We start from the raw sequence: 27,328 nt of genomic DNA, 5'->3' as shown, positions 1-27,328 counted from the left end.
AAGAAATATGGCTACTTGAGAACACGTTTCATACAAAAGTACCCATCAGTGCTGTTTTTCACTTAATTAGTTTTGCTTAAGAATAAACAAACAACTTGCATAGGTAAGTAAAAAATATTTGGCTTAATAACTTTTTGTTGATCATTAATGTTAGAAAAAGAGGGATAAAGAAGTTTTAAAAGTCTGTCGCCTTAAATATGGCTGTGCTCCGCTCTTTCAGTAGGTCAGCGCACCACCTTCAGTTAGCTTTGAAGGGTGATTATCACTTTAGAAGAGACCAGCGTAATTCTGTCACCAAAAAAGTCATGCCACATCCTGAAAGTCCAGCAGCTGAACTGGCCTGCTGAAATGGCCAGCTCCAAAGGTACTCATGTTCTTGTGCAGGGAACTTTCAGTTTTGTTAAGTTGCCTGCGAGTAGAAAGTTTGGTTTTTCTGGTGTTAAAAATTTCATTTTGCATTTCAAGTCAGCAGCTGCCAAACACTGTATTTGGTCATGCCTCTGCTTTTTTATTTGCACTGTTATTTACTTTTTTGTTATTCTCTACATTTATGCAAATAGCACATCAAGGCAACATCAAGGTACTATTTGTTTGCAGAGGTGCCAGCTGTTACCAGGAAAGGATGTATAGAAACAGGCAACAGAGAAGATTAAGCATGGATAGAGTGAGATGAAGGAAGAAATGAACTCCTCTCTTGCCCTTTCCATTGCTTCAAGCCACTGTCTTGAGAGTTATGCATCTTTTTATTATATGCTACAAAACAGCATATAATAAACAAATCCACATTCAACTTCATAAGCTATACACTACAGTCCATGGTGTGACTTCCACTACCCAAGTAAGGTATGGCAAAATTATTTCAAGTTTAGGTCTCCGTTTGTGCATTTGGATAGGAAAAGAGTGTGAGCAATACATTCATTCATATTAAAAACATACACTAAAATGAAGAAATATCTCACAAGGGAAAAGGCAAAAGTAGAGGTAGAAAATTAGGGATGATGAAGAGGAGCATAAAAGAAAGTTGCTGCACTGATAGATGAGACAGAAGAATGAAGGCAGTGAGGTAACAATGAGGAATGCATTATGTTTAGATTAGCAGAGTTCTCTAAAATAAAGGAAGCAGCTTTTATAAACTGTGTGTCTCTGGAACATGCCATGCAGATCAAAGTGCTTAAGATACACAGGTAGCAGCAGCAGACTTTTGCTGACAGGGTTTAGTCATGGCTGGTGACAGAATTAGGTCAGCAGAGCAGATTACAAATAATTCAGGCTTTTTGCCCTGGTTTTCTTTCCAATATTATTATTGCTGGTGCATAGGGAATCTGTAAAAGGATATTGCTGGTATGATTGATGTGTTATCATGCTTGCAACTAGAAGCTCCAGTGTAAATCATGTGATGTAACATCACAAATGCTAGTTCAGTGAAATTTTGAAGTCAAGGGAGTGATTAGCAGTTGTGTTTCATCTAGAACAGAGTTGTGGAAAAGCTGTGGAGAGAGCCTCCAGCAGGGAGCTACAAAGATGATGAGGGGTCTGGAGCATCTTTCTTCTGAGGAGAGACTGAGGGAGCTGGGTCTGTTCAGCCTGGAGAAGAGGAGGCTGAGAGGGGATCTCATAAATGTTTATAAATATCTTAAGGGAGGGTGTCAAGAGGATGGACCAGCCGCTTTTCAGTGGTGCCCAACGATGGGATGAGGGGCAGCGGAAACAGACTGAAACACAGGAGGTTCCATCTAAACATGAGGAGAAACTTCTTTACACTGATGGTGTCAGAGCCCTGGAACAGGCTGCACAGAGAGGTTGTGGAGTCTCCTGGAGCCATTCAAAACCTGCCTGGATGCATTAGTGTGCAATCTACTCTGGGTGAACCTGCTTTAGCAGGTGGGTTGGACTAGATCAGGTGTGTCAAACTCATTTTCATTATGGGTCACACCAGCCTCACGATTGCCTTCAAAGGGCCGAACGTAATTTTAGAACTATTTATACAGTCCTGAAATTAAAGTTGTCCCTTTGAAGGCAACCGTGAGGCTGGTGTGACCCATAATGAAAATGAGTTTGACACCTCTGGACTAGATGATCCCCAGAGGTTCCTTCCAACCTCAGCCATTTTGTGACTTCTGTTGGGCCTCCTCTTCCTCCTCTAGCTGTATTGTAGAGGGTTTCTGAGAAGAAACACGTAGCTTTTCAAAGTGCTGCAGATCGGGGGTCAGTTTGGGAAGGTGCTCTAGTGCCAGTACCTGACTGTGCCATTTGCTAAGTTCCCCTTCAAATCCAGAGGATCAGTCTATGGGTAGGTTAGATTGCATTTAGGTTATTGCTGCTTCTGCATCTGAACGCTGCATTTATCTATAATGCTGTGAGAATTAAAAATTATTCATGCGAATAAAGCTCAGAGCTTCCTCTTAGTGACTTTCTAGAGCAGAAATCGCAGCCCTTGTGTGGAGTTCTGGCATGCGCAGATGCCCCAAATGTATGCAGGAAAAATATGCCAAGAATATAAAGTAGCTTCAAGTTGTGGTGAATGCACAGCAAAGGGAAAGGCAAAATCCCTTTCGCCCCCCCCCCCCTCCCCCCCCCATATCTGTACTTCCTTGGCACCCACCCGCGGCGTGGGACTGTGGCTACAGCCCCTTCGTCCTGCGGGTATTTACGGGGAGCCCGAGGGCGCACGGCCCGGGCGGCGCAGCGCCGGGAGCTCGTGGAACGGGAATGGTGGAGCGGGGCGCTCTGCAGACCTCGGGTTTGCCGAGAACATCCCGGTCTGCAGCTTCCAGCCATGACCCACAGTCCCGCCTTCCCCAGACGCGGCTGGAACCACCTGCCGAAGGCACGACGCCCTCCCCGGGCATCTCCGGAAGCGCCGGGGTGCGGGCACCGCCGCGGGGCGCTGGGAGCCGGGAGCCTCGCCCGGCGCGGTCCCGCCGCACGGCAGCGCGACAGCGGCGCTACGAGCGTGCCGTAAAGCGGCGTGGAGCGCCCCACGTGGGCGGGCGGCCGTGGCGGCGGCATGGGGAAGCGGCGGGGCGGGCGGGAGCTGCTGCGCAGCCTGACCAAGCGGCAGAAGAAGCACCTTCGGGAGTTCGGGGAGGAGCACCCGTTCTACGACAAGTGAGTGCCGCGGCGGGCGGGAGCCCCGAGCCCCTCGGCAGGCCGTGCCTTCCCTTCCCCGCGGAAACCGGGGAACCGCGGCTGCTCCGGGGCTCCAGGCCCGAAGCCTGGCCTGCACAAGGGGTGCGCCTTCTCGTAGTGCCCGAGGGCCCCCGGGGGGAGAAGGGGAGCTGCGGCTACTGCCCCCGAGCTTGAAATCTCGAGAGAACCGGGGAAAGCAGAAAATCCGGGCTCAAATTTGCTTGTAACAAATGTAAAGTCTTCTCGAGCAGTGGCAGAGCCGAGGGGCGTCAGCTGGGCTCCTGTTCTGGCGTTGGGTCCGTCCCACGGCTTGTCTGGGCTCCTGCTCCTTCCACACCTCGCTCTGGTCTCGCCGAGGCCGTGGAAATGCAGCACTGCAGATCTGCTGTGGCGAGACCCGTGGCTGGTGCAGCGTGCCCCTCTGTCAAAAACGGCACCCTACTTCCGGCCCCCCCTGTACACTCGCGAGGAGTGAGCCGCTTAGTCCGAACGCTGTGTGACTTGGTGCTGCTGTAAACTCTTAGGAACGTGCGAGGAAGGCACTGTCAGGTCACTTGTTCAGTTTAACATTACATGCCTTTAATAGCAGGGAAATAGTGCTAAGGTCTGTTATGTGTGTGTACCTCCTGGCGTGTATTGCTGGGATGGAAAGCAGAGCCCTGGCCTGTGCCTCACCCTGTGCAGTGATGCTCTGACCTGCTCAAGGCTCTGCATCTCTTTGAAGGAGCTGAATTTAGCTTAAGCCCAGCTCATACGGTGTCTTGTCTTCAGAATTGTAGTCCCAACAGCGGTTAATTAATGCTGTTTTTCCTGGATTATGTGTCCTTCTTCCCACTTCACAGATCAATATTTAGTGTTAGAGGCAGGATCGTGCTCTGGTTAACTTTGCACAAGCGACCCTTGTAGTTAGATTCCTTTTGACACCTCATGTTCTAACTAAAGCCAGATTCTACTTTAAAACATTTAACTTCTTGCTCAGTTATAGTGCTTGAGCACTTCAGTTTTGCATACAGAGTATAGCGTCACCTGAGAGGGTTACCTCACAAGGTAAGTGCTGAGTCTGTTTTCTTAGGGAGAAGTATGTAATGCTTTGGTTTTAAGCTTTCCTTTAACTTCTCTAAGACTGATATGACTCATCAGTTCCTTCTCCCCATCATCTGTTTCATCCTTGGTATAACATCATTGACAGAGTAAGAATTTTCAGTGCTTTCTTTTCAGGGTTTCTGGAAGACCAGAAGCGACTCAAATCTGTGAACTGGTAATACACTTTTATTTCTTCCTTGCTTTAACCTTTGTGTAGCTCAGTGAAGTGAAACACTTAGCATTTCACATTACCAAGTTATTCCGGCTGATCAAGTTGTTCCCTTTAGAAAACCTGCATTCGGGAGGAAAAAAAATGAATGTGATTTTTGTGTGGCTCTGAGTTGTTCTCCACAGCGTTTAACTCAAAACTGTAATACCATGAGAGGGCAGAAGCAGCAGGAAATAATTAGCTGTTCTTGAGATTTTTTGCATATTGCTTAGTCACAGTGAAAAGTAAATTGCGCTTTTCGCTGTTTCAATAATGTTAATAAACTTAGTGTTGCGCGAGTTAAGAGGTATTCCATTCTCTGTTGAATGAAGAAATATGTTAATGTTCATTCTTCTGCTTCAGGTTGCCAGTGCTTTTCTTTCAGTCAGGATTTGGTGACCTCTGTTACTGTCAGATCAGTAAAAGACGTCAAAGTTTCAGTCTGGAAAAATGAATTATTCTGCTTCATTTGTTTCCGTTAGCAATTTTGTGCATTAATATCATATTTACTAATTTTCCATTTTTGAGTTGAAAGGAGCTAAGAAAGGAGGAGATGGTGCTGTGCTTGTACTCCTGGTTTCACTATAATTTTGGCTATAACCTGTCACACTTGTTGGTTTGTGTGAGCCCGGGACAGAACTGGCTCCGAGTCTGGCTTCTTTGAAGCTTTAAGCTTTACAGCTGAGCCAAACCTGACTGACGCCCCAGTGGACTCTTGTCAACTGATGGCTATTTCACTTACCTTCTTGAAAACCAGAAACATTTTCAGTGTGCTCTGTTCCTTGTATGTGTGCCCTTCTACAATTTTTGCTCTGTGTGTGGTTTTCTTAGGAAAATCCAGTGCCAGTTCAATAAATGCCTTGTCTGTGGAGATCAAATGTTCTCACTCTGCTGAGACTGAAACTACCAAATTTTGTGATGCTCTGAGTCAAATCACTGCAAAACAAGGCACTTCAGCCTAAGTCTACCAAGGTGCTTTCAAAATCTAAAAGAAGGTGGCCGGACATAACTATTTGCATTAAATGGTGATTTTTGAAAAATTCCATTGCATCTGCTTAAGGGTAGGATGGGAGAGGGAAAACATAACATGGGAAGTCGAGGTGAGGGTATTTACCTGCTGCTGAATAGAGTGTTGCTGTTGTTGCTGTTACACTTGTGTTTTCCCTTTCAGTCTGAGAATTCAGATAAATCGAGTGCAGAAAGTGATTCAGAGACTGAAGTGGACCAGGTCTCTGTGTATCATAAGCTCCTGGCTACCCTGAAGACCTCTCCTGAGTCTGAGAGTGAGGAAGAGGAAGATGAAAGTGAGTCAGAAGAAGCTGAGGAAAGTGAGACAGAAATGGACAGCGAAGGGTCCCAGGAGACCGGAGAAGAAGATGGAGGTGAAGAAGACAAGAATGATGTACCAGGTCGGGAAGAAGGTAGTTTGTCTTTTCCCATGCTTTGGTAAATGTTGTTTCAGTTAGAAGGTTCAAATAACTTGTATTTTTAGCCAGGATCCTGGTGCAGACTGGCTTGTTGGCTGGGTGCTCTTCTGGCTTGGAGACTGTTGCCTCTGTGTGGGTGGGAGCAGCAGCTGCTGAAGGATTTAGCAGGGGAGAGGGTAGCTGTGCTCATTTTCCGGCAGACAGCCTGCTGCTGCTTCCTCAGATGTTGTTTGTGCGGCAGCACAGAGGAAATCCACATGGAGCAGCACACCAGGGGTTCTCACCCACTCGTGGGAGACGCAAGCTGTTCTTGCACACAGCATCTGGCTTGGCTGCTGCCACCGAGAGGAGGGGAAGGCTTGCCTCGCAGCAGAGGAAAGAATATGTAGATTGGAAGGAAACCTCCTCCCTTATGACGAGGCATCCTCATTCATGAAGTCTGCAAAGAAATTCTGGGAGAGAGGAGGCAACTTTTTCTTATTTTCAGTTATTTGGGGTCTTTGGAAACTAAAACTTACATTCCTCAAATGGGTCATTTCTTTAATTTGCTCTGGGGTAACACATGTTTTGTATTACGTAACGTTTGACATGCTAGCCAAAAGTTGTACAAAACCCACTTTTATCTTTTTGGATAGAGAATTGGGAGAAAAAATATGGTAACTCAGAGGGAACAACCTAACTAGCAAGAGCTAGCTACAGACAGTAACTTCTCCAGGAGAATATAACCCATTTCTCTCTCTCACAAGTCACAGCTACAGACACAGCAGAGCAGACGCTGGGTCAGGAGCCGGCTGATGGTGCAGACACCTCTTGTGACACAAGTCGTGGAGTAATTGAGGAGTTTACTGATGTGAAACACGAATCTGAATTTAGCTTGGAAACCAATTTCATGGAAGAGGAGAGTGGAGATTGCAGTGTGGATCAGAGAGACAGCAATTCTTCACAAGCCTTTTCAGAAGGTAAAACACAGTATGTTTGTGTGTAGTGATCTGCCTCTAGAGGAGTATCCGTAAATGTGTAAATTATCAAACACCCTAGTGATATGCTATATAGCTTCTGCATTTTTCCGCTACATTATTCATTGTATTGCCTGCATGTGAGCTGGTTACCTAAGGGACACTTAACGCCAATGCAGACGCGTAGCCAAACCATTTGTTCTCTGTAGCCCCTGTGCACTGGGATTTGTGCCTCATTTCTGTTATGACCAATAAAGCTTGAAATATCAGGAACCATAAATGCGCATGGAGGGGGCTGTCTTGTTCTGTTGGTTTAATAGTAGTTTAAAAAGTAATATGAAGGGCCCTGCATGCCAGCACTTGACTGTGGAAGATATTCTTGGCACAGACAGCGCAAGAGGTAATCACAAAGCTGACCTGTGAGGGCATCCTTCACAACTCAGTGGAGTTAGAGGTGAGATTCTGGGAAGCTTGAAGCAGCCGCAGTAATTTAGACAAATGCTCGGTGCTCTCTGCATTGTGAAGGTTACACAGAGGGGTCTGACTGCACCAAGATCAGGAAGGCATGAGGCACCAGTGGAGCATCTGTGTGATTTCTTTGAAGGGTGCAGCCCAGGATCTCAACGCCGCAGCACGCTGATGGGTGCGATCTGAGCTCCAGTCCTGGAGTTGTCCCACCATGTGTAGTACAAGTAACCGCGTGCCTTAGTGTGTGATCTTTCAGGGATATGCCACATGCTGGCACTTGGCAGAGCTATTCGTATTTTGTGCTCTGTGGTTTTAATATCAGATGGCATTGTTTGGGGGAGAAAAATAAGTTTGTAGCATCCCTAGTGATCCTGGCTTGTCATTTTGGAGCAGCAGCTGACATTAGATCTGGGAGGCAGCCTAGCTGACACATGAAATGCGTGGAAGCATCAAAGGGCCATGTGATAGAAAAAACAGCTAGTTCTTGTTACCATGAGAATGTGATGCTGTTGGTGTTGCATTCTGATCAGAACTGTAGCTCTCCAAGTGCATGCTAAGTACCCTAACAGCTTCGTTCAACCTGTAAACTATGCGCTACTTTTCAGTGGGTTCCTGTAGCTCGGAAGTGGCTTTATAGGCTATATTTATAAGAAGTCTTTATAGGCTATTTGTAAGAAAACAACATAGCAGAAAGGGGATGGATGCTTACTCTGGTGCTGGGGTCAATAGAATTCCTGACAGTGCTCCATATCATTCCATCTACTTTGACAAATATTGGAATAAGTAAAACTCAGGAGAGAACCTGTATTACAGTTCAGTGGTATCGTGTTCATTTGCATTGCTGGGAAGATGCTCTCGCAGTGTCATAATTAGCAAATGTCCCAACTTTTGCCTGACTAACTTGTATGCAGGCTAGATATCCTTTGGCAAGCACTAGTGTTCTCTAATTAGTTTTCTTCATGCAGTGATTGCTGCTGTGCTGCAAGCAATGAACAGGGGTTGGTTTTCAAAATAAGCTTTGCATATGATTTGTGCATGGCAATGTCATTGAATATAATATGGTTTTACAGTTTATTTCCTCTCTGTCCTTTCCTAAAAGAAGTGGTGGTTAGATAAATCAGACTTTTTCTCACTTCAGGCAACCTTTGCCTCACTTCCCCAAAACCCTCCTAATCTTTCTCTGCTTTTTCACAAACTGTATTCATATCGCCGGACAAAGATGCAAAGCCCTGGGCAGAACTACTTATAAATTTAAGAAGGGCAGCAGGTTCACTTCAATCTTTACTGTTGACAGCCTGTTTCACCTGCAAGGGATGGATGTGTCAGAGCTTAAGGCAGGAAATTGCCACAGTGTTTCCTGCTATGTATTGCTTTCCTGTCCAACATTTGTTTTGTGATTGAAAGTTCTAGTACTTCCATAAGTGCTGCTGCTTCTTTTTTTTAAAAGCAATCTGTCAAATCTGTTCTCTGTGTTCTTGAGAGAATTTGACATCCTTTCTCTCATCTCCAAGTGCTTTGAAATAACTCCTTTTAACTGATTCTGACCAGCATGGGAACTGTTTGTCTCATTTGCAAACCTGAAACTTGATTCCAGTATTAGCTAAAATAGTTCTCAGGATATTTTTTTGTTGTTGTTATAAACAGATCCATTTAAACAACACATGGACAAAGAACTCCAAGAAAAAGAAGTAGAAAAAATATCTACGCTTCCTAAAACTTCAAGTCAAAGCAAGGTACAGTGTTCTGTAGCCATCCAGACTTCCTAAAGATGCCTGGATCAGAATAGCTCTTTTTTTAATATAAGTGAAGTAGTTTCATAATTGTTATTATTAGCTGTTGACACCAGAATTGTCAATATTCTATCAATATGTTGTTGCTGAAGTGTTTTCTTCACCTAGTGCTGAGTGAGAGTTGGAATCCAAAGTCCGCTGTTAAGTAGGCCTATAGCGACACATCTGAAAACTGTAGCTTTAGAGTTGGATCTGCAGTCCTGAAACCATAGGTCTAGTACTCTTGACACAGGGTAGAACCAGGACTGGTTTCTGAGTGGCACAGCAGGATGCTAGGGCTGTGCTCTGCAACTCAATGGTGAGGTGGCCATGAGATGCCTGTGTCTCTGTGCACAGTTAAAAGCCAGTAAGGGGGAATTTAATACTCATATTGTTAATACTGGAAATAATAGGTGAATTACAATACCAGAAAACCACTTCATTGCTAGAGAGAGAATATTGTTTTTCAAAATACTCATTTTTAGACAAACCTTTGCTGCTTAACTTTTTCACAGCTGATTTTGTTTTGGAGGGTTGCCTTGCATTCTGGTCAGCCATATGCTGGGTGACATTCATTGGAAGATATCCAATGGTTAGTCAGAGAGAAAGCTGTGATTTTTTTTTTTTTTAAATATGGTGGCCAAAAATACTGGTGCCACCTGAAACAGTGTGTGATATATCTTTGCCTAACTTGGTGTAGCTGCTTTACAGAGATAGATAGGGACAACTTGCATAGCAGAAGGCTTAGAGTTTTTCCCTACTACACTGGTAGCTTTTGCCCTTGAAATCAGAGACTCCAACAAGATTGTATTTAGCAACTAATTTGCAACTTGGTTTAGTCCCTAGTGGGGTTTTGTTTTAATCTTTAAACGAAGTACATACCTCAGTGCGGCTGATTTATGAACATAGAGTCCAGGATTCTCATCTTGTCCCTGGTTTGTGCCACTTATGTGCTGAACGGGTTAGACAGCAGTGACATCCTTCCTCTTCTTCAGTAATTTTATCTGTAAAATGAGAACAGTTATAGAGACATCACTGCAAAATACCTCCAGATCTACTGACCAGAAGTTTATTTACCCTGGTAGGCTCTAAGGAAGATATCACGTATTGAAAAGAAGGTTTCAATTTGTATGATGAAAAGATAATCTCTCAAATTTCATTAACTTGATTAAGCTGCAGCTGTGGTGATGTGCTTTTAAGTATACTAAGCTTGGTACGTATGACTCCTTTTTGGTTTTGTTTTGTTTTTTTTTTTCAGTGGCCAAGGCTGGGTCAACTAACTTTTTCTTCCACTTTGGAGAAACATAAAACATTGAAAGCAGACAAAGAAATTGATGTGAAACAACTTTATCTCCACAAGCCTTTAGAATCCACTTGGCCAAAAGTGAATAAACAGTTCCTGTCGTCCACAAACAAACCAAATGATCCCTTTTTTACCCCATTACAAAGAGAGCTCTTCTGCATCATGAATACGTACCGGGACTTGTTCTATCCAGAAAGAAATGCTTTAACAAATGGAGAAGAAATCCGGCAGGTTTACTGCTTGCATGCCTTGAACCACGTTCTGAAGGCAAATGCCCAGGTGCTCAGCAACAATGCCAAGCGGAGAGACCAAAAGCTGGGGACTGACAGTGATGACTACAGGGATCAGGGACTCACTAGACCCAAGGTACAAGAGCTTCCTTAGTGGGATTCCCACATCCCCACGCTGGGTGTCTGGTCAGGATGTGTGAACATCCTGGTAGTTTATCCAGAAGTATTTCTGTCACTGCCCACAGGTGATGTGTTCCTGGGCCTTTCATAGAATCACAGAATGGTTGGGGTTGGAAGGGACCTCTGAAGATCATCTCGTCCAACTCACCTGCTAAAGCAGGTTCACCAGAGCAGATCGCACAGGAATGTGTCCAGGCAGGTCTGGAATGGCTCCAGAGAAGGAGACTCCACAACCTCCCTCGGCAGCCTGTTCTAGGGCTCTGGTACCTTCAGAGTAAAGAAGTTTCTCCTCATGTTTAGATGGAACCTGCTGTGTCAGTCTGTGCCCATTGTCCCTCATCCTGTGGTTGGGCACCACTGAAAAGAGTCTGGTCCATCGTCTTGACACCCTCCCTTGTGCTATTTATAAGCATAAATAAGATCCCCCCTAAGCCTGCTCTTCTCCAGGCTGAACAGACCCAGCTCTCTGTCTCTCCTCATAAGAAAGGTGCTCCAGACCCCTGATCATCTTTGTAGCCCTCCCTGGACTCTTCCCACATGCTTTATCATGTCTGGAAGTTGTCTGTTGTGGGCAGGGCAGATTCCCCGGGAGCAGCAGTGAGCAGGGGCTTGTCATGCAGCCTGGTTCTGTGCTGAGCCATGAGTTTGACTGCTCTTGTTTTTCTTTTGTCCCCCTATCACCGCAAACTGCCATGTCACCTTTTCCTGCTTCCATTTCTAAACCTACCCGTACAGAAAGGTGCCTCCACATCGATCTGCAGTCTTAATGCTGGTAGTGTTGGATGTCAGCCAGTGTGGGATGTCCCAGAAATTTTTTTGTCCTTAAGCTCTGGTAAGGACTTGCCTGCATGGAAGGATCTTTCTGTACCTGGGAGACCTTGGGGAATCCCAGTCCCATTGTCACGGCCACCCATCATAGTCAGTGAGGATGGCCTCACACCAAGACTTCTCAGCGTGCTCGAGTTGATAACTGGGTGGATTCAGCTAGGGCTATCCTGTCTCTGCTGGTGCCAACTACCTGTTGAAGAGTTTCAAAGTTGGGTTTTGGTGTTGGCTCCCTGGTTAGATATTTATATTTCAGAGTGCTGTGCAGAGGCTATTGCCACCCATCCAGGAGCCAGCTGTTGGCCCTGTTTGTGTATTGTGGGAGCTCTTGCTTGCTTGCAGGGGTAGGAAGAACAGGAGAACGTGTTTGATTTTCAGTTCCCCTGTCATTACACTCTGGGTTTAGATGGGGAACCAAACTGAGCTGCTGGCCAGTACCTGCTCATGAGCACACTGTGTCGCAGCGCATCTTCTCTCCTTGCCGCATATTGGAATTGTTTTGTTCTGATTGTTGGTCTGCCCCACGGGGCCAGATATAAGTAAAAAAAATTCTTGACATGCAGTTAACTATGAGTGTTCATGTTTTATGTGTCGTAACTGTTGATCTACACAGGTACTGATGATAGTGCCCTTCAGGGAATGTGCTTTGCGAATCGTGCATATTTTGATCAGTCTTCTTGAAGTGAATGACAAAAGAAAAATAGATGTAAGTAATAAAAAGCGCTTCAAAGGGGAGTTTGGTTCTGACCCAGAAGAGAAGCCTCCCAACCTGAAAAGACCTGAAGATTACGAAGCTGTCTTTGCTGGCAACATTGATGACCACTTCAGAATTGGTAATGACCTACTGAACGGATGATTTTTAGGTTGTAAAGAACTGAGAAGTAACAAGTTCTTCCTAAATGTCTGGGAGCTATCAGGGCTGGAAGTTTCTGGTGAGACTCTAGGCTCTGTGGCATTCATGCTGGTTTTGCACTTGCAACTTGGATTTTTCTGAAAATCTTTCTTGCCTTGTCAGAACTTAAAAAGGAAGATAAAATACGAAAGTAATGATTTTCACATCAAGTTCAGAATCACTTAAAATGCAATTATTGCTTTATTGTAGCAGGACTGCCCACACCTCATTTTAAAGAGGATGGCCTTGATTATGCAGGAAAGTCTTTCATGTTATTAAAAAAGAAGTCTCTTTGGTTTAATTAGCCTATTCACGGTGTTTCTTGTAATCAGTAGTGGTTTGAACAAAAATAAATCTTAGCACCGAGCAAAGCAGTTTTCTACTGTACCCATGGTACTTATGAAAGCAAAGTGGTAGCCAGCAAGTAGGACTGTTGGAGAAGCAGAAAATTTGAGACTATTTCATAACACTGTAATCTCATGATGGTTTTTTAACTTGATATGCAGAGAATTAACTAGTGGCTTAGTTCCTGGAGCTGCCATGGTGAGTGGGCAGTTTTTCTGACTTAACCTGACAGATCAGAGGCTTTTGAAATTATTGCCCTTTGAAAGATAAATTGGCATCCCAAGAGATTTGATGATACAGTGGAAGATGCAAGCAGGTTCCCCTCAAGTCTTTCTCCCTTCCTCAGTATCTCTATGGCTGAGAGCATCTTACTTTCAGTAGCATAATAATTTTCCTTTCCGTCCTTTCCCATATCACAATCTGTTTGATCTACTTACTAGGTGTGAAGAAATACTTCCAATGCTGTTACCTGCAGAAGCAAATCATAGAAGCAGAATAATTCCTCTTTCTTACTGTGCCTCACACCCTGTTACTTCTGCACAAAGATCTAATGTAAAACATGTTTGTTATGCCTTACTAAAACCACCCCTTTACATTTTTAAACAGAAAAAAGACTTGGTGGTGGTAAACTGTGTGTACACTGTGATAAGTGATATCGTCTTCCTGGAAATTCAACCAGTTGTGCCTTTCTTTTTCTTTCCATTTTTATCATTGGGTTAAAATAGATAGCAGGAGGGTCCCTGTTGATACCTGTGTGAAATTCTTGCAAGTGTCTTCAGCTGTGCCCATGGGAGTTGGATTCAGACAGCGAGGGAGAGAAGTTGAAGAGACACCTTTGTTGGGCTGATAGTAGCAGGTGGCTTGACCAGGACTACTTGGATTTTAAGATCAGAAAGCTGGGGGTCCTGGCAATGTTGCCATGTAGTTACAACATAGGTAACAAATGCCTTCAATTCCTTACTTTTTTTTTTCTTTAACATGAAATGTGATGTATAAACTAGTTTGGCATGTCCACTGCAAGGCTGGTTATGCTTTTAGTCATCATCACACAAAGAACCTTCTCCTTTGTGTTCTAGGAGTAACTGTTGTGGCCTTGTAAATAAAGGCACTTTATTGTCAAGAGGTCCGCACTGAATTTTTCATGACAGATTAAGGTAACAGTTACTGTGATATTTAATGGCAGAGACCAAAGTCTAGGATTTAGGGAGAAGAGAATAGTTAATCATTTCTGCTTTTTTTTTTTTCTTAAGTTCTTCAGCCTGCAGAAATACATCCCCCTTCTTAGCAGAACATAACAAAAAAAAAAAAAGTGATTTCAGTCAAAAAATGTCCAGGCTATGAAAAATCTGGAAGAAAGTACTACTGAAAGAGTTTGCCAGACTTCATGAAAATCTGCCAAATGCTTGTCAAATTGGGGGTAGGTAAGCCGTTTTCAGGGAAAGAAGAGTTTGAGACGGATTGGTTTTGTCCAGCTATAATCATTAGTATGTGTTAAGGGAGGGGAGATGTAGGGAGTTACTGTGACAGAGCCTGCTGAAAGAATATCGTTGATAATTGACGTTACCTAAGAAAATGCTGTTGGTTTTTATTGCACAGGGGTTGCGATTCTTCAAAAGAGTATGAGACTGTACGCACCGTTTTACTCATCGGATATCATCATTGCCTCTCCCCTGGGTATGAGGACTGTTATTGGCGCAGAAGGGGAGAAGAAGAGAGATTTTGATTTTCTATCATCAGTAGAAATTCTCATAATTGATCAAGCAGATGTTTACCTGATGCAGAATTGGGAACATGTTCTGGTGCGTTTTCTGAATGTATTCATTTTTGTGTTGTGGTGTGTCTCATTAGTCTGATAACTTAGTTTTGTATTGCTATTTTTTCACTGGCTTGATTCCAGACATGTAGGCTTGTTCCTTTTCTACCTTCCACCCTGATATTTTCCTTATACTGAAGATATTCTTTCTACAGCTTTTGGGTAGAATTCAGCACTTGTTCTCTATAAGTCTTAGTATTTGGTGCCTTAGTGGCAAATTTCATCAAAGGTTTTTTGGACGGTTTTAATTATCTTGCAGGATGAGATAATGATGATTCCTTTAATCACATCTGGGAGAAAAAATGCCAGCTGTCAGGCTGCCCAGTGTCTCAGTCAGACTGCAGCCATGCGAGGAATCCGTACAGCCTAATTCAGGTTCCTCCAGAAAGCAATAGGAGTTGGTGCCTGTCTCCGCTGACCATGGAGACACTAACCATTAGTCACGTCCAAAGCTAAACAGTATGAAGATTTTCCTGTATGTGTAATGAAAATACTGCTCTGGGATTGTGGCTCGTATGCAGTCGTACCCATGCTTTTTGGCTTTTGGTTAATAAAAGTTTTCAGGGTTGAAAGGTTTTGGGGGCTTTTCCACATAGAAACACTTTTGAGGTACCTGGACCATGCATTTGGACACTGATGTTACTGTACATTTTGAACAAGCCTACAATGTGTGTTATTTCCCGAGAAGTCCCAGGAAAGGCACGTCAGCCCACACAGTATCCAAGGAATCAGTCCCAGAACCTTTTTGCTATTTTTTCTTTTGGGTGCGACGGCCTGCCATGCAGTGGCAGGGATGGAGTCCTGAGCGTCAGGCAGTGAGGCCGAAATGAGGTGAATTTCTTCACATGCACCCAGACTGTCCCAGAATGGATGGGAACTGCACTTGAACTTCTTTTACCTCAGAAACCTTGGGCACATTGGCTTTAATACAAACAAATCCATTATACTTGCCCCTTGGGAGAAGACTGGAAGCAAAGGTTACTGCTGACTAAAGAGATGGTAGCTTTCAGTTCTGTGGCAGGAAATCAAGTAAATTACTCTCGCTGTGCTTAATAACTTCCAGACAGTCGCGTTCTGGGAGATCACTACTGTTTTATATTCTGTGCTTGTCTTGCTCATCCCTGCCCACTTTCTCACTGCAGTTAGGTTCGTGCAGTCTGGGTGCAGGGGTGTCAATCAGTAACGATCGGTTTCTGTCTCTCTCGTGTAGCACCTGATGAAGCACATTAACCTGCTGCCTCTGGATTCTCACGGGGTCGACTTTTCCCGAGTGCGAATGCTGAATCTCAATAACTGGTCCAGGTTCTACCGCCAGACACTGCTGTTCAGCGCTCTGCAGGATCCCCAGATCAACTCTGTCTTCAACAAACACTGCTGCAATTATGTGGGGCAGGTGAGTTCATGTAGGAGCTGAAAGCTGCCTTTTAAATGCTGGCATAAGGGAGGGGAGAGGAACAGAAAACCCAGCGTGTGGAAAAATTCCATAACTCAGTTGTAGAAAGACTGTGTGCCAGTAATTTCCACCGACCAAGTGTTTCAGTCTAAATCTTCATGATGCTGAATGACAATTTCTAATGCTGTGCCAAAGACATGAAGGCCCCTCTCGCAGCAGTACTTATTTGATCCTTTTCTTTCATGTGTAGCTGGTTCACATCAGAAAACAGGAACTGTTTTTCCTTAATTTGACACACACAAGTTATCTTTCTTGGTTTATTTTGTTGTTAAATGAAGGGTTTGCCTGCTTCCTTTTTTTCTTTTTCCTCTTACTGTATAAGAAGCACAAACTGCTATTACTTTGAAAGAAACAGGAAAAGTAAAAACCTTAGTTGTTAATCTCAAATATATGGAGGTCAGAGCATACGCAGTGATCATAGAGACTGAACAGATCTGGCATGTGTATACGTGAATGTAGTTTTGTATTGAGCTTTCTTAAAAACAGCCTCATGCTCTGCTTGAAGGTGTGAGTTAGGAGCTGAAGCTCCTGGAGCGCGGTTTTGATGTGCTGCTTCCCTGAACATCCTGCTCTCTCCTCGCAGGTGGCCGTCCGCAACATCCCCGTCATTGGCTCCATTAGCCACGTCGTGGTCCAGCTTCCTCATGTTTTTCGGAGGCTAGAAGCTGAAAGTTCAACTTCTGTAATTGATACAAGGTACTCTGTTTCAGACTATTTTGCTCTGCCCTAATGATTGCGATTTTAGGTTTAGTTGAGCAGGCTGTTTCCTGCAGAGCACAATACGATTATGCCACAGATGTTCGCCTTCATTAGTTTTCAGATGCAGGCTGGGCTCTGCACAGGTGGAGGGGAACACCGAACTTCTCCTTGCTAAAGGTACTGGAGAATGAAGTCTGGGAAAGGAATACCAATCTCTACCATGACTGCCTAGCACCAAGCCTTTGCTTTTTTTCTTCTACACATGTAAAAATCCTATGAAGTTAAATAAGGAAAAATGCAGTCAAAATCTTCTGTAGTCTGTTGCATCTGATAGTATTCCTGTTTCAGGTCATATCAGTATTGGAAAGCTAAATGTTAACTCTGGTTAAAACGTATGTTTTTTCTTAACCCAGGTTTCAGTTTTTCATCGACAAAGTTTTGCCTGAGTACCGCGATGCCATCATGTCACACACGCTCATTTACGTTCCGTCATACTTCGACTATGTGCGCCTTCGAAATTACTTCAAGAAAGAGGATCTGAATTTTACTCACATTTGTGAATACACTAAAAAGGCTGGTGTCTGCAGAGCAAGACGGTTCTTTCTCAAAGGAGAGAAGCAGTTTTTATTGTTCACTGAGCGCTTCCACTTTTACAAAAGGTGAATTGTGGACCGGGTTTTCCTTTGAGTTGCATGTGTGCTGGTTTGGAAGTCTGACCTTAATTGTGGATGGGCTATATTGCTTTTTGAATCTCTTGGATCTCTCTGAGGATTTATTTGACTGAAGTAAGAGCTTTTCAGTTTGCGTTAAAATTTTTGCGCGTTGTCAGCAGTCTCTTGCAGAGGCTCTAACACTTTGGTATACACAGGGCTTTATTTGAGAAGGTGAGGGCTGCCAAGTTCCACTGATGTCAGGACAGGATGATATAGCCTGCAAAATGGGATTCATTGTGCCTTTTATGTGTTCATCAGTGCCACAATAATTACATAAAATTCTGGAAAAGGGTATGTAATTGGTTCAGTAATGCAATATAGCAAGCTGAGACCACCTGGAAAATTTGCTACATCCTGACTTGGAGTTGTTTAGAACTTCCTAGTGGAACAATTTTTTTTATTATCAGCAAATGTTTTGGCAAACATTAAAAGTTTCATGAGGCTCAGTCTGATCAAGCTTCACTGTCTTGAAATCTGACTCCAAGGGGCTGAATAGTGCAGAATTTGGTGCTGTTCTGTACTTCAGAGGAAGTCACAGTGCCTGGCAGCATTAGACCCGCCATTCCCCCTGCCCTTAATCCACATTTGTGTTAAGTTTTGTCTTTGTGACACAGGGTTTATAGAGCTGAGCTGCAGCTCTCGGGCACTGAAGTTGATGGGAATTAGAAGAAGTGAGGTATGATTGATGTTTAAACATTCACACTTCGTAAAAATTGACAACGAAGTTACTTTTCTTTTTTTTTCCTGCTGCAGGTATACTATAAAAGGCATTAGGAACCTCATTTTCTATGAGTTACCAACCTACTCCCACTTCTACAGTGAGATTTGTAATATGATGAAGGCCACAGACAATGCAGTGGATGCTACTTGGACCTGTACTGTGCTCTACTCCAAGTATGATGCTCAGAAATTGGCTGCAGTGGTTGGCATAGATCGCACAGCTCAAATGCTACAGTCCAAGAAAAATGTGCATCTCTTTGTTACAGGAGAAAATGAGTAAGCGATATCACAGACTGGACAACTGGAAAGACTTGGATTTTACTCCTAGTGCACTTTCTGATATTGCTTTTTTAAAAAAGTATTAAACTTTTTACTCCCTTTTACTAAATATTCTGTTGAAGTTGTTCATATAGTATTAAGTTTTATATGTCAGTACTCTGTCCAAGAAGAAACAAAGGATGTTGTTCAAGAAAGTAGGTCTAGGGGGTTTCTTCTGTATAGAAACAAAATCAATCCAAAACTATTCTTGTATATTGAAAAACTGACTGGTCAGTAAAGATTGACACTGTGATAAATGACTTTGGATTGGATTGCTGCACTTCATTTTCAGGTGTAGCAAACTCACTTTCTTTTATCAAAGGCCACTTTCTCCTGTAACCTTGGGGAAGAAATGTAGTCACTCTTCTGTAAGCCTGTGTAAGGGAGATGCAGACAAAGCCTCTTCAACATCAGTGTATTTTTGAATGGGAGTTGAACTTGCTTCAACTTGACAGTTGTGAGAATCTGTGAATGTGCTGGGGTAGGAGATGTGGTTATGCGTTTTTCCTGGAGTGACCTAAATATCTCTGCCTCTTATTTACAACAGCTCCTCTGGCTGGTCAGGTTTTCCAAAGGCAAACAGTGGTGAACTTGCCAGGCAGCCGAGCCAGGACCTGCCTGGCCCCACTATCACCCAGACAGCCTTGTGGAGGACAAAACCAGGTGGTGCAGTTGTAAATACTTGTGGCCTCATATCTCACACCACAGGTAGGGTTCTGTTTGGTTGGTTTTTCTTTCCCCTTAATGGTTGCATATGGACAGCATAGGAGCATCATGGGGCTGCCTCTTTTTTTCTTCTCCTTCCAGGAAGCTAAGCCTCTTTAGTTTGGAGAAGAGGAGACTGAGGGGTGACCTTATTAATGTTTATAAATATATAAAGGGTGAGTGCCATGAGGATGGAGCCAGGCTCTTCTCAGTGGCAAACAATGATAGGACAAGGAGTAATGGGATCAAGCTGGAACACAAGAGGTTCCACTTAAATTTGAGAAAAATCTTCTTCTCAGTGAGGGTGACAGACACTGGAACAGGCTGCCCAGGGAGGTTGTGGAGTCTCCCTCCCTGAAGACATTCAAACCCGCCTGGACATGTTCCTGTGCAACCTCACCTAGGCGTTCCTGCTCCAGGAGGGGGATTGGACTAGATGATCTTTAAAGGTCCCTTCCAATCCCAAACATACTGTGATACTGTATAAAAGGAGCTAGAAGTAGAGAGGTTTGTTTTTGTATGCATGTGCTAGGACTGTGGGAAGACTCTTCTGTGGAGGGGCAGGTGAGCCCAAATGCAAGAAGAAAACACCCATCCTGTGATAAGCTTTGAGGGAATTCTCATCTGGGAGGCTTAAGTAAATACACCAAAGTGAAATAATAAGCTCATTGAGTAAATGCACAGGCACATAATTTTAGGCATTTTTAAATTGCATTCTTCATTCCTGTATTTCTCTGAGGCCGTGAACTCAGGTAGTAATTGCAGTCCTGAAATAATTCAGTAGACGTGCAAATACCTGCAGTTTCTTGCTTTGCATTTTAAATACTGATATCTGCTAATTTTATGTACCTCTGCCATAGCACACAAGAATTAACCAGCTACAGCAAAGTTCCCCATCTGTCTGTTGGATAGCCAAGACAGCAGTAGTGGCAAGCAAGGATTTTCTCCTGTGTGGCGTAGGCTGGATGTGGGAGAATTGTGGCTGTGCATATGAAAGCAAGCACACAAAACAGGATTAAGGAATTTTCTTTCTTCACCGGATGTTCTTAGCAGAGGTGAATAGCTGACCTCTGAGGAAGCTAAAGTGGGATAGCTACTTAGGGAGATAACATGATGCAGTGCAGCTACTGTTTAAAGAAGCAGCAAGAGTTTTGTGCCAGGGCCTTAACTGTGCAAGGATTTCTCTGCCCCTGCTGAAGTTAATGGCAAAGTGCCTTGATGGGAGTGGGGACAAATTGTAATCTGAGACCCTCATCATTTTTATATCAACTACCTGGGTTTGTTCCTAAGACAAGCACACTTTGAAATTTGAAATGTATATCCCAGTGTTACATTTCTAATGTTGATTACTTATTATAACACTCAGATTTCCAAAGTAGTGTGTAAATGCCTCTCTACTGCCTTCAGTGAGTGCTCTGAGACGCAGGCACAAAGTTGATGGGTGGTTGCCCTTAGAGAGCTCACGCATGAGATTTTTCTGCCCTTGGCAAAATCTTTATTTCTTTAGTAGGGACCCTCAGAAGCCAACACTAGAAATCCTACCTGGGAGGTCACGCTGGCGGATCAGACAGGTTTGCTCATGTGGGGAGGCTGTCTCTGTACTGATGTGGAGGAATTTCTGTTCCCTGGTGCTTCCTCCTCGTCTTCCTACCTCTGTGCTGGGGTGTTCCCAGGTGCTGGCCCACTTGAAAGCAGAATTGCAGTGAACTGAGGTGAGGATTTGGTCTCATGTAAAACTTTCCTTTTCCCCCTTTTTATCTTAAACAATTCCCTGGTGCTGTTCACAACAGAGCCCTGCAAAGTGTTTAGTCCAAGAGTGGCTCTGATGGCAGTGAGCTGCTGGGAGATGGTGAGCGCTGAGGTCAGAGTGTGTTCGTGGATACCAAAGCTTCATGTGCTGGGGCAAATGCTGGCTCCAAATGAGTTACTTGAGCCCGCCTTATAACGCATTTTCCTGATGGTAATGCGATATTCGGAGAGGTGGCTGAACCTAGTACATTCTTGTGGATGCTCTTAGTCAATTTTAGAAATGGAATATGTACATCTGGGGTTTGTCTCTTTTTAATTGTGCAGCACTTTAAAAAAAGTTCAAATTCTGACACAAATGTAAGAAGAAAAGACGTTAGCAAATACAATATTTTATGTCTTTTTATTTAACAGCGTGCAATCTTGGCAGGGCAAGTTTTTTGCTACTTTTCCACTGGGATGCACCAATGATGAGTAACTACTTGTCTTGAAGAAACAAACTTGAAAAATGAAAATCTTATTCATTTTGGTGTCACTACCATACCTTTAAGGGTATATGCAAATTGTTTTTTGTCAGCATTTCAGAAGAAGCTTGGAGTACTGAAAACTAACCCTGTTCTCTTTTTGTTTGTGGAAAGCATCGTAGTGCAGCGTGAGAGCTGACTGCGGGGCATCAGGCAGGCGACTTTCCAGGCACCAGCTGCCCATGTGCAGCAGTGGTGAAGCATTAGCAGCCAGCTTTGGGGAATTCAGACCCAAGGCTAAAAATAAACTGGGATTAAGATGTTAAACAATAATTCCTTTTCAGCATCTCCCATTTCTGAAGAAGTGCTATTAACCAATGACCAAGGGACATGCTTGTCTGTATGGGGAGATTGTTCTTCCAGCTAACGAGCTGATGTTGTAATGGCTTCTTTTTTTCACTGGTAAAACCTAATCAGGATAATAGGTTTGTTACGTTTTGTTGCTCCTTTCAAAGATGTCAAAAAGGCAATGTTATTTTGTTTTTTATGAAGATGTATTTGTAGGACAGGAGCCAGCCTTCTGCTGCTGACTGTATTAATGCGGAGGAGGGAGGGAAAGGTGACTTGGGGACAGTGTCCCCAGCACCAGGGAGCTGCCTTCCAGAAGGAGGTGGGTCCTTAGTTTTGCAGCAGTCATTGGGAGACACGGGATGGATCACGTGAGGGGGAAACTGGAGCATTCTCGTTAATAACAGCAGAATTAACAATTACCGTACAGTTGTGCTGTCACAGGCTGCCAGGATTTCTCAGCTCCGCATTAGTCATGTTCCTATGGCCTCAACCCCAGGAGTTACTCTCCAGTGTCCGCAGGCTTTTTTGACTTGGTAGCCAAGCGTGCCTGATGAAACAGTTTGCTTTGTGGGGGGGGTTTCAGAAAGCCTGTCTGCAGTGGTGGACAGACAAGGGGGCTGTGCGAAGAGGGAGAGGGGTGAGAGCAAGTGGAAGACAGCCATCCCTCCCATCACAGAGCTTGCCAAGCTCCTCTCCTTGCCATATAGGCCTGTTCAGTGACCTCCCGCAAGCTCTGCACCAGGAAGGAAGCAAATGCCATGGGTAAGGACACTGGGGTGAGGCTTCTTCTTTTCCCCTGCCCAGAGATGCCAGGTGACCCATAATCCCATAGAAAAGGTGAAGGTGCTGCTGCTACACAGGCAGGACCAGCCAAGGTGTGCCATGCAACACCCTGGGACTAGGAGGGTGCAAAGCCTGACTTACATCTTAATTCAGCTCTGGTTGGGGGTTGCTTGTTTTGTCAGGTGGGCTGTGAGTTAAGCTGAGGCCGCCAGCTCTTGGATGGGTGAACAGCTAACAGGTGTGAGCTGGTGATGTGAATTAGTTGCCTGAAATGGAGATGTTGAGATGGCCATAACATCGAGTGGTACTAAAGAAATAAATATTTGATTATGTAAGAGAGATACAGGAATCTTCAGCAAAGGACATGAGAGAGAGATCAAGGTGAGGTACAGAGAAACAACAAGACAGAGGACAAAAATAGGACGGTAACCTTGGAGCAGTTGACAACATAATTTTGTCACTACAACTGAAAGCACAAATTTCATCTTAGTGTGGTTTTACTGGTTCTTTTGAAAGACATGATGCATGTGACATTAAATTTCTTGGGTCAAGCTCTTACCACTGATAGTGGCATAAATCTAAAGAGATGTTGCTGGAATTGCTAAAACAGAGGTTTATCAGGATGCTATAAGGTCTCTTCTTAGCCTCTCCTTTACACTCCTACAAAAGGGCAATTTAGTAGCAGGAGCCATAACTGAAAAACCATTGCCACTACCTTGTTATTACCAGCAGAGAAGCAGCATCCTCCATATTATTTACTTGCCCTGGGTGTCAGGTTTCAAAAGCTCTCCTTGCTCTTTAATTAGTAGGTTAGTAAAGAATGAATATTTAGCTTTAACAATGCATATTCTTTTTCTAATCAAAGCAGGAAAAGCTGAATCAGTTTTGTACCAAGTCGTTAACATTGATATCAAATGGATAAATAGGAACCAGTTAATACAATTTATTTGGACTTCTAGCAGGTCTTTGAGAAATTGTTTCATCAGGAGCTTCTAAAGAAAGTCAACATTTGATGAGGCTGGAAGGATCAAAACAGCTCATCACAGCAAAAGGCTCTAAGTTATTAATACTTTGGTGCCATCTCTACTGACCATCTCTAGAGCATCTCTGCAACACTGTTCTGTGTGTTGGACTGGACACTGCCCCCTGTTCATTAGCTTAATCACATGATTAGCACTCATTTAGCCTGGGAAAGAATTAGAAGGGAGGGGGCATACATGGCCTTGCAGTTGTTTGGGGCTGTGGTCAACATGGTAGACCTGTCCAAAAATACCATTGGAGCATCAAGCAACAGATGATCAATTGGGGGGAAGGGGGTGCCTTTTTTAAAAGAGGGTTCATCTGCCACAGCTAGTGCTGACAGAAAACTTGAGTAGCTAGAGAATAAGCCAGATTTTCTGACAATTCATCACTGAACACAGCACCATGACTTAAAATTATCTGCTCCTAAGTGTGGTCCCCATCTTTTCCTCTTACATTAAGACATGATTAAATTAACAACAACAAAAAAACCAAACAGCAGTTGAGGTTGCAGTTTGCGTAGCTTGACTTACTGCTGCTCTGCTGCCCATTACCCTCTCCCAGAGCAGGGGAAGAGCCAGTGGTAATGATCATCATCTTCTGCCATTCCAGATCTTTCAGACTGCTTTGTACTCCAGTTCTCGCTCCCTTTCTCCTGTGTTCGTATTGTCAGCGCAGTTGGGTGGAATGCAGTTAAATGCTGGTAAAATGCAGCTAAACCAGGAAGAAACCCCAAAGGAATAAATTAGTGTCTGAATTAATTCCTGCTACAGGCTGGAAGCTTTCCAGTAACTTCAGAGGCTGTTTGTTTGAGTCCAGAGGAGGGAGAGATCATTCAGAGACGGCGTTGCAGTGCAGGAGCTTTCGGAGTGCTTACGAGCTTTGTGAAACAGTTCAACCTACATACAGGCAGGGGTACATTTGGTGGGATCAGTCCGTGGGAGAGGAGGAGCCCACAGGCATGAAGCAGGCTGCTTTGTCCTCGTGGATGAGAGGAACCGAAGGAGATCTCAGAAGCACAGTCAGGTCCTGTTTCCAAAGGGAGGAGTCCAAATGATAGTGCTCAAAACTTGAGCACCTAAATGCACCACACAGGCTACTTCGGATGGGGCAAATATACCAAGGAAAGTCTCTTAGTTACTGGAAGAGGTCCCACAGTGTGGGGAGGTCCCACAGAAGTGCTGTGAGTGCCAGGGGACGGGGTGTTTCTGGCAGCGCAGGAACAGCCATCAATGTAAACAAGACAGCATGATCGAAGCAGCAAATAGCACCAAGAGCAAAGCTTCCCAGTGTGAAAAGATGTGACTCTAGTAATTTTGCTGCACCTCTTTTAGATGTAGAGAATAGACAGCAGAATGAACTTAGATCCAGGTTGGTTTTTTTTTGCCCAAGCTTTGCAAGAGGCAAAGTGATCAATGGTATAAAGTAACTTTCACATGAGCAAGGCCATGAAATACTTCTCTTTTTTCTCAGTCAGATACAGTAGGTATCCTTTCCTTTCTGTTGACTACTGCTTAGCAGAGGAAAACAGTGAATCACAGAATGTCAGGAATTGGAAGGGACCTCGAAAGATCATCCAGTCCAATCCCCCTGCCAGAGCAGGAACACCCAGATGTGTCCAGGTGGGTTTTGAATGTCTCCAGAGTAGGAGACTCCACAACCCCCCTGGGCAGCCTGTTCCAGTGTCTGTCACCCTCACTGAGAAGAAGTTTCTTCTCAAATTTAAGTGGAATCTCCTGTGTTCCAGTTTGTACCCGTTACCCCTTGTCCTATCATTGGTTGTCATCGAGAAGAGCCTGGCTCCATCCTCCTGACACTCACCCTTCATGTATTTGTATAAGGTCACCCCTCAGTCTCCTCCAGGCTAAAGAGCCCCAGCTCCCTCAGCCTTTCCTCATAAGGGAGATGCTCCACTCCCTTCATCATCTTGGTTGCCCTGCGCTGGACTCTCTCCAGCAGTTCCCTGTCCTTCTGGAACTGAGGGGCCCAGAACTGGACACAATATTCCAGGTGTGGTCTCACCAGGGCAGAGAAGAGGGGAAGGAGAACCTCTCTCGACCTACTAACCACCCCCCTTCCAATCCACCCCAGGATGCCATTGGCCTTCCTGGTCACAAGGGCACAGTGCTGGCTCATGGTCATCCTGCTGTCCACCAGGACCCCCAGGTACCTTTCCCCTACGCTGCTCTCCAACAAGTCATTCCCTGACTTACACTGGAACCTGGGGTTATTCCTGCCCAGATGCAAGACTCTACACTTGCCCTTGTTATATTTCATTAAATTTTTCCCCGCCCAGGTCTCCAGCCTGTCCAGGTCTCTGGATGGCAGCACAGCCTTCTGGCGCGTCAGCCACTCCTCCCAGATTGGTGTCATCAACAAACTTGCTGATAGTGCACTCTATTCCCTCATCCAAGTCACTGATAAATATATTGAATAGTACTGGTGAAGGTCCTCTTTCCTCTGGAAACTTGTGTGCTCAGGGGTTAGCACAGAGGGGCAGGTATGAAGGAGGGTGCAGACAGAGCCTCTACCCAGCAGGGGTGGAGTAGAAGAGCTACCCCTCAGCTGCCATCTGTTTGTGATGATCAGATCTGCTGCCAGTTTAGGGAGGGCTACAGCACAGCAGGGTGATCTGGTTTTGTATATGTGTTGCTTTTACTTTTGATTTCTCTCTAGTCTTTCCATGTTGGTGTTTTTTGTGTGTGTTTCTTCTTCGTTTGCTTTGAGGAGGGGCTCAAGCAGAATTTGGAAATTCACAAAGATGTGGTACAGAAGTTTTGCCTCTGCTGAAACCTCAGTGATCCTGCTCCCTCTAAAGCAGAGAGAAAGAAAGAGCAGTAGGCCATGCCCATAAGTTCTGCAGCAGGAATCTCAACAGCCTGTGAGAGAATAAGGTTAGTGTTTTCTTGGCATTGTATTTTACTCAAACTGTTGAATTAAAAAAAATATATTCAATAGAAAACAGAGAAGCATCAGTGGTCATATTAGCTAGAAAGCTGTATTCTTAAACTTTTGGTCTTACCTGGTATTTTACCATTCTTTCTTCCTTGGTGAAAAGAAATGTAATGTCATCAGCAGGCAAAATGCTAATGCTTTCCTTTCCATTTGCAACTGAGGAGCAAGGTGTGTAAAAATCCTGACTTTTCAACAGGATGTGGTGCACCTAATAAATCACTGGATTAGGTGAGGTTTAGAGAATAGGGGTTTTTTTTGCCTGGACTCACCTTCTGCATGAGCTTTTCAGGTGCTTGTGGATGTTTAAACTAGTAAATTAAACATATACAAGGCTCTCAGCTAATAGAAACAAAAAAGATGAGATATTAGGGGTAATTTGTTTCAAACTCTTTGGCTTGGTCAGGTTTTTTTCCAGTTGATGGATACAGGGGCTTGTTGAAGGCAAGTAGGGAGAGTCTCTTGACACGGTTTTGCTCCCCAGGTACTCTGGCTGGGAGGTTCTGGTACAATCCCCTTTTCTCATGGTGTGTAAGCTACCTTTGCTATGGGAAAGGACAAAGCAAGAAGTAGACTATAGCAATGCCTCTAGTGCATCTAAAATGTTCCCAATCTGAGTTTGGGCACAAGGGAGAAGGTCAGTGTCAGATTTTGTTCCTCCTGCTCCCTGGAGCTGGTCAGTAGGTGTGTTATTGAGTATGTTCTCAGGTTAAGAAATTATACATCAGAAAGCGGCACTGTGCTGAGGGGACCATTTAATGCCAAGGTAAAAGTTG

The 27,328-nt window shown here is 44.2% G+C and overlaps 1 protein-coding gene across 2 annotated transcripts; it reads left to right on the top strand.

Annotated features, from left to right (window-relative positions):
• Positions 1 to 2,957: 2,957 nt before the first annotated feature.
• UTP25 (UTP25 small subunit processome component) lies at positions 2,958 to 26,469 on the top strand. 2 transcript variants are annotated; one of them, XM_065834186.2, is made up of 13 exons: positions 2,958 to 3,108; positions 4,348 to 4,387; positions 5,592 to 5,841; positions 6,594 to 6,806; positions 8,916 to 9,004; positions 10,299 to 10,709; positions 12,192 to 12,411; positions 14,412 to 14,614; positions 15,839 to 16,021; positions 16,665 to 16,777; positions 17,194 to 17,439; positions 18,247 to 18,489; positions 26,328 to 26,469. In XM_065834186.2, exons 1-13 carry the CDS (start codon positions 3,008 to 3,010, stop codon positions 26,452 to 26,454), a joined length of 2,439 nt encoding a protein of 812 aa, XP_065690258.1. In that variant the 5' UTR covers positions 2,958 to 3,007; the 3' UTR covers positions 26,455 to 26,469. The 2 variants fall into 2 exon arrangements, with proteins under 2 accessions (XP_065690258.1, XP_065690257.1); XM_065834185.2 differs by lacking the exon at positions 26,328 to 26,469 and having other exon boundaries at positions 18,247 to 18,791.
• Positions 26,470 to 27,328: the final 859 nt, after the last annotated feature.

This window comes from Patagioenas fasciata, chromosome 3 (genome assembly GCF_037038585.1).
Source record: "Patagioenas fasciata isolate bPatFas1 chromosome 3, bPatFas1.hap1, whole genome shotgun sequence".
Taxonomy (NCBI): Eukaryota; Metazoa; Chordata; class Aves; order Columbiformes; family Columbidae; genus Patagioenas; species Patagioenas fasciata.
The sequence above is the reverse complement of the archived record's forward strand: the minus strand, read 5'-3'. Positions and strand labels throughout refer to the sequence as shown.

Bases quoted from the DNA above. Each gene is read 5' to 3' on its own strand.
- UTP25 (XM_065834186.2), top strand. From the start codon at position 3,008: ATGGGGAAGCGGCGGGGCGGGCGGGAGCTGCTGCGCAGCCTGACCAAG. The intron at 16,022-16,664 runs GTGAGTTCATGT...CTCTCCTCGCAG, and splicing joins GCTGCAATTATGTGGGGCAG to GTGGCCGTCCGCAACATCCC. The intron at 17,440-18,246 runs GTGAATTGTGGA...TTCCTGCTGCAG, and splicing joins CGCTTCCACTTTTACAAAAG to GTATACTATAAAAGGCATTA.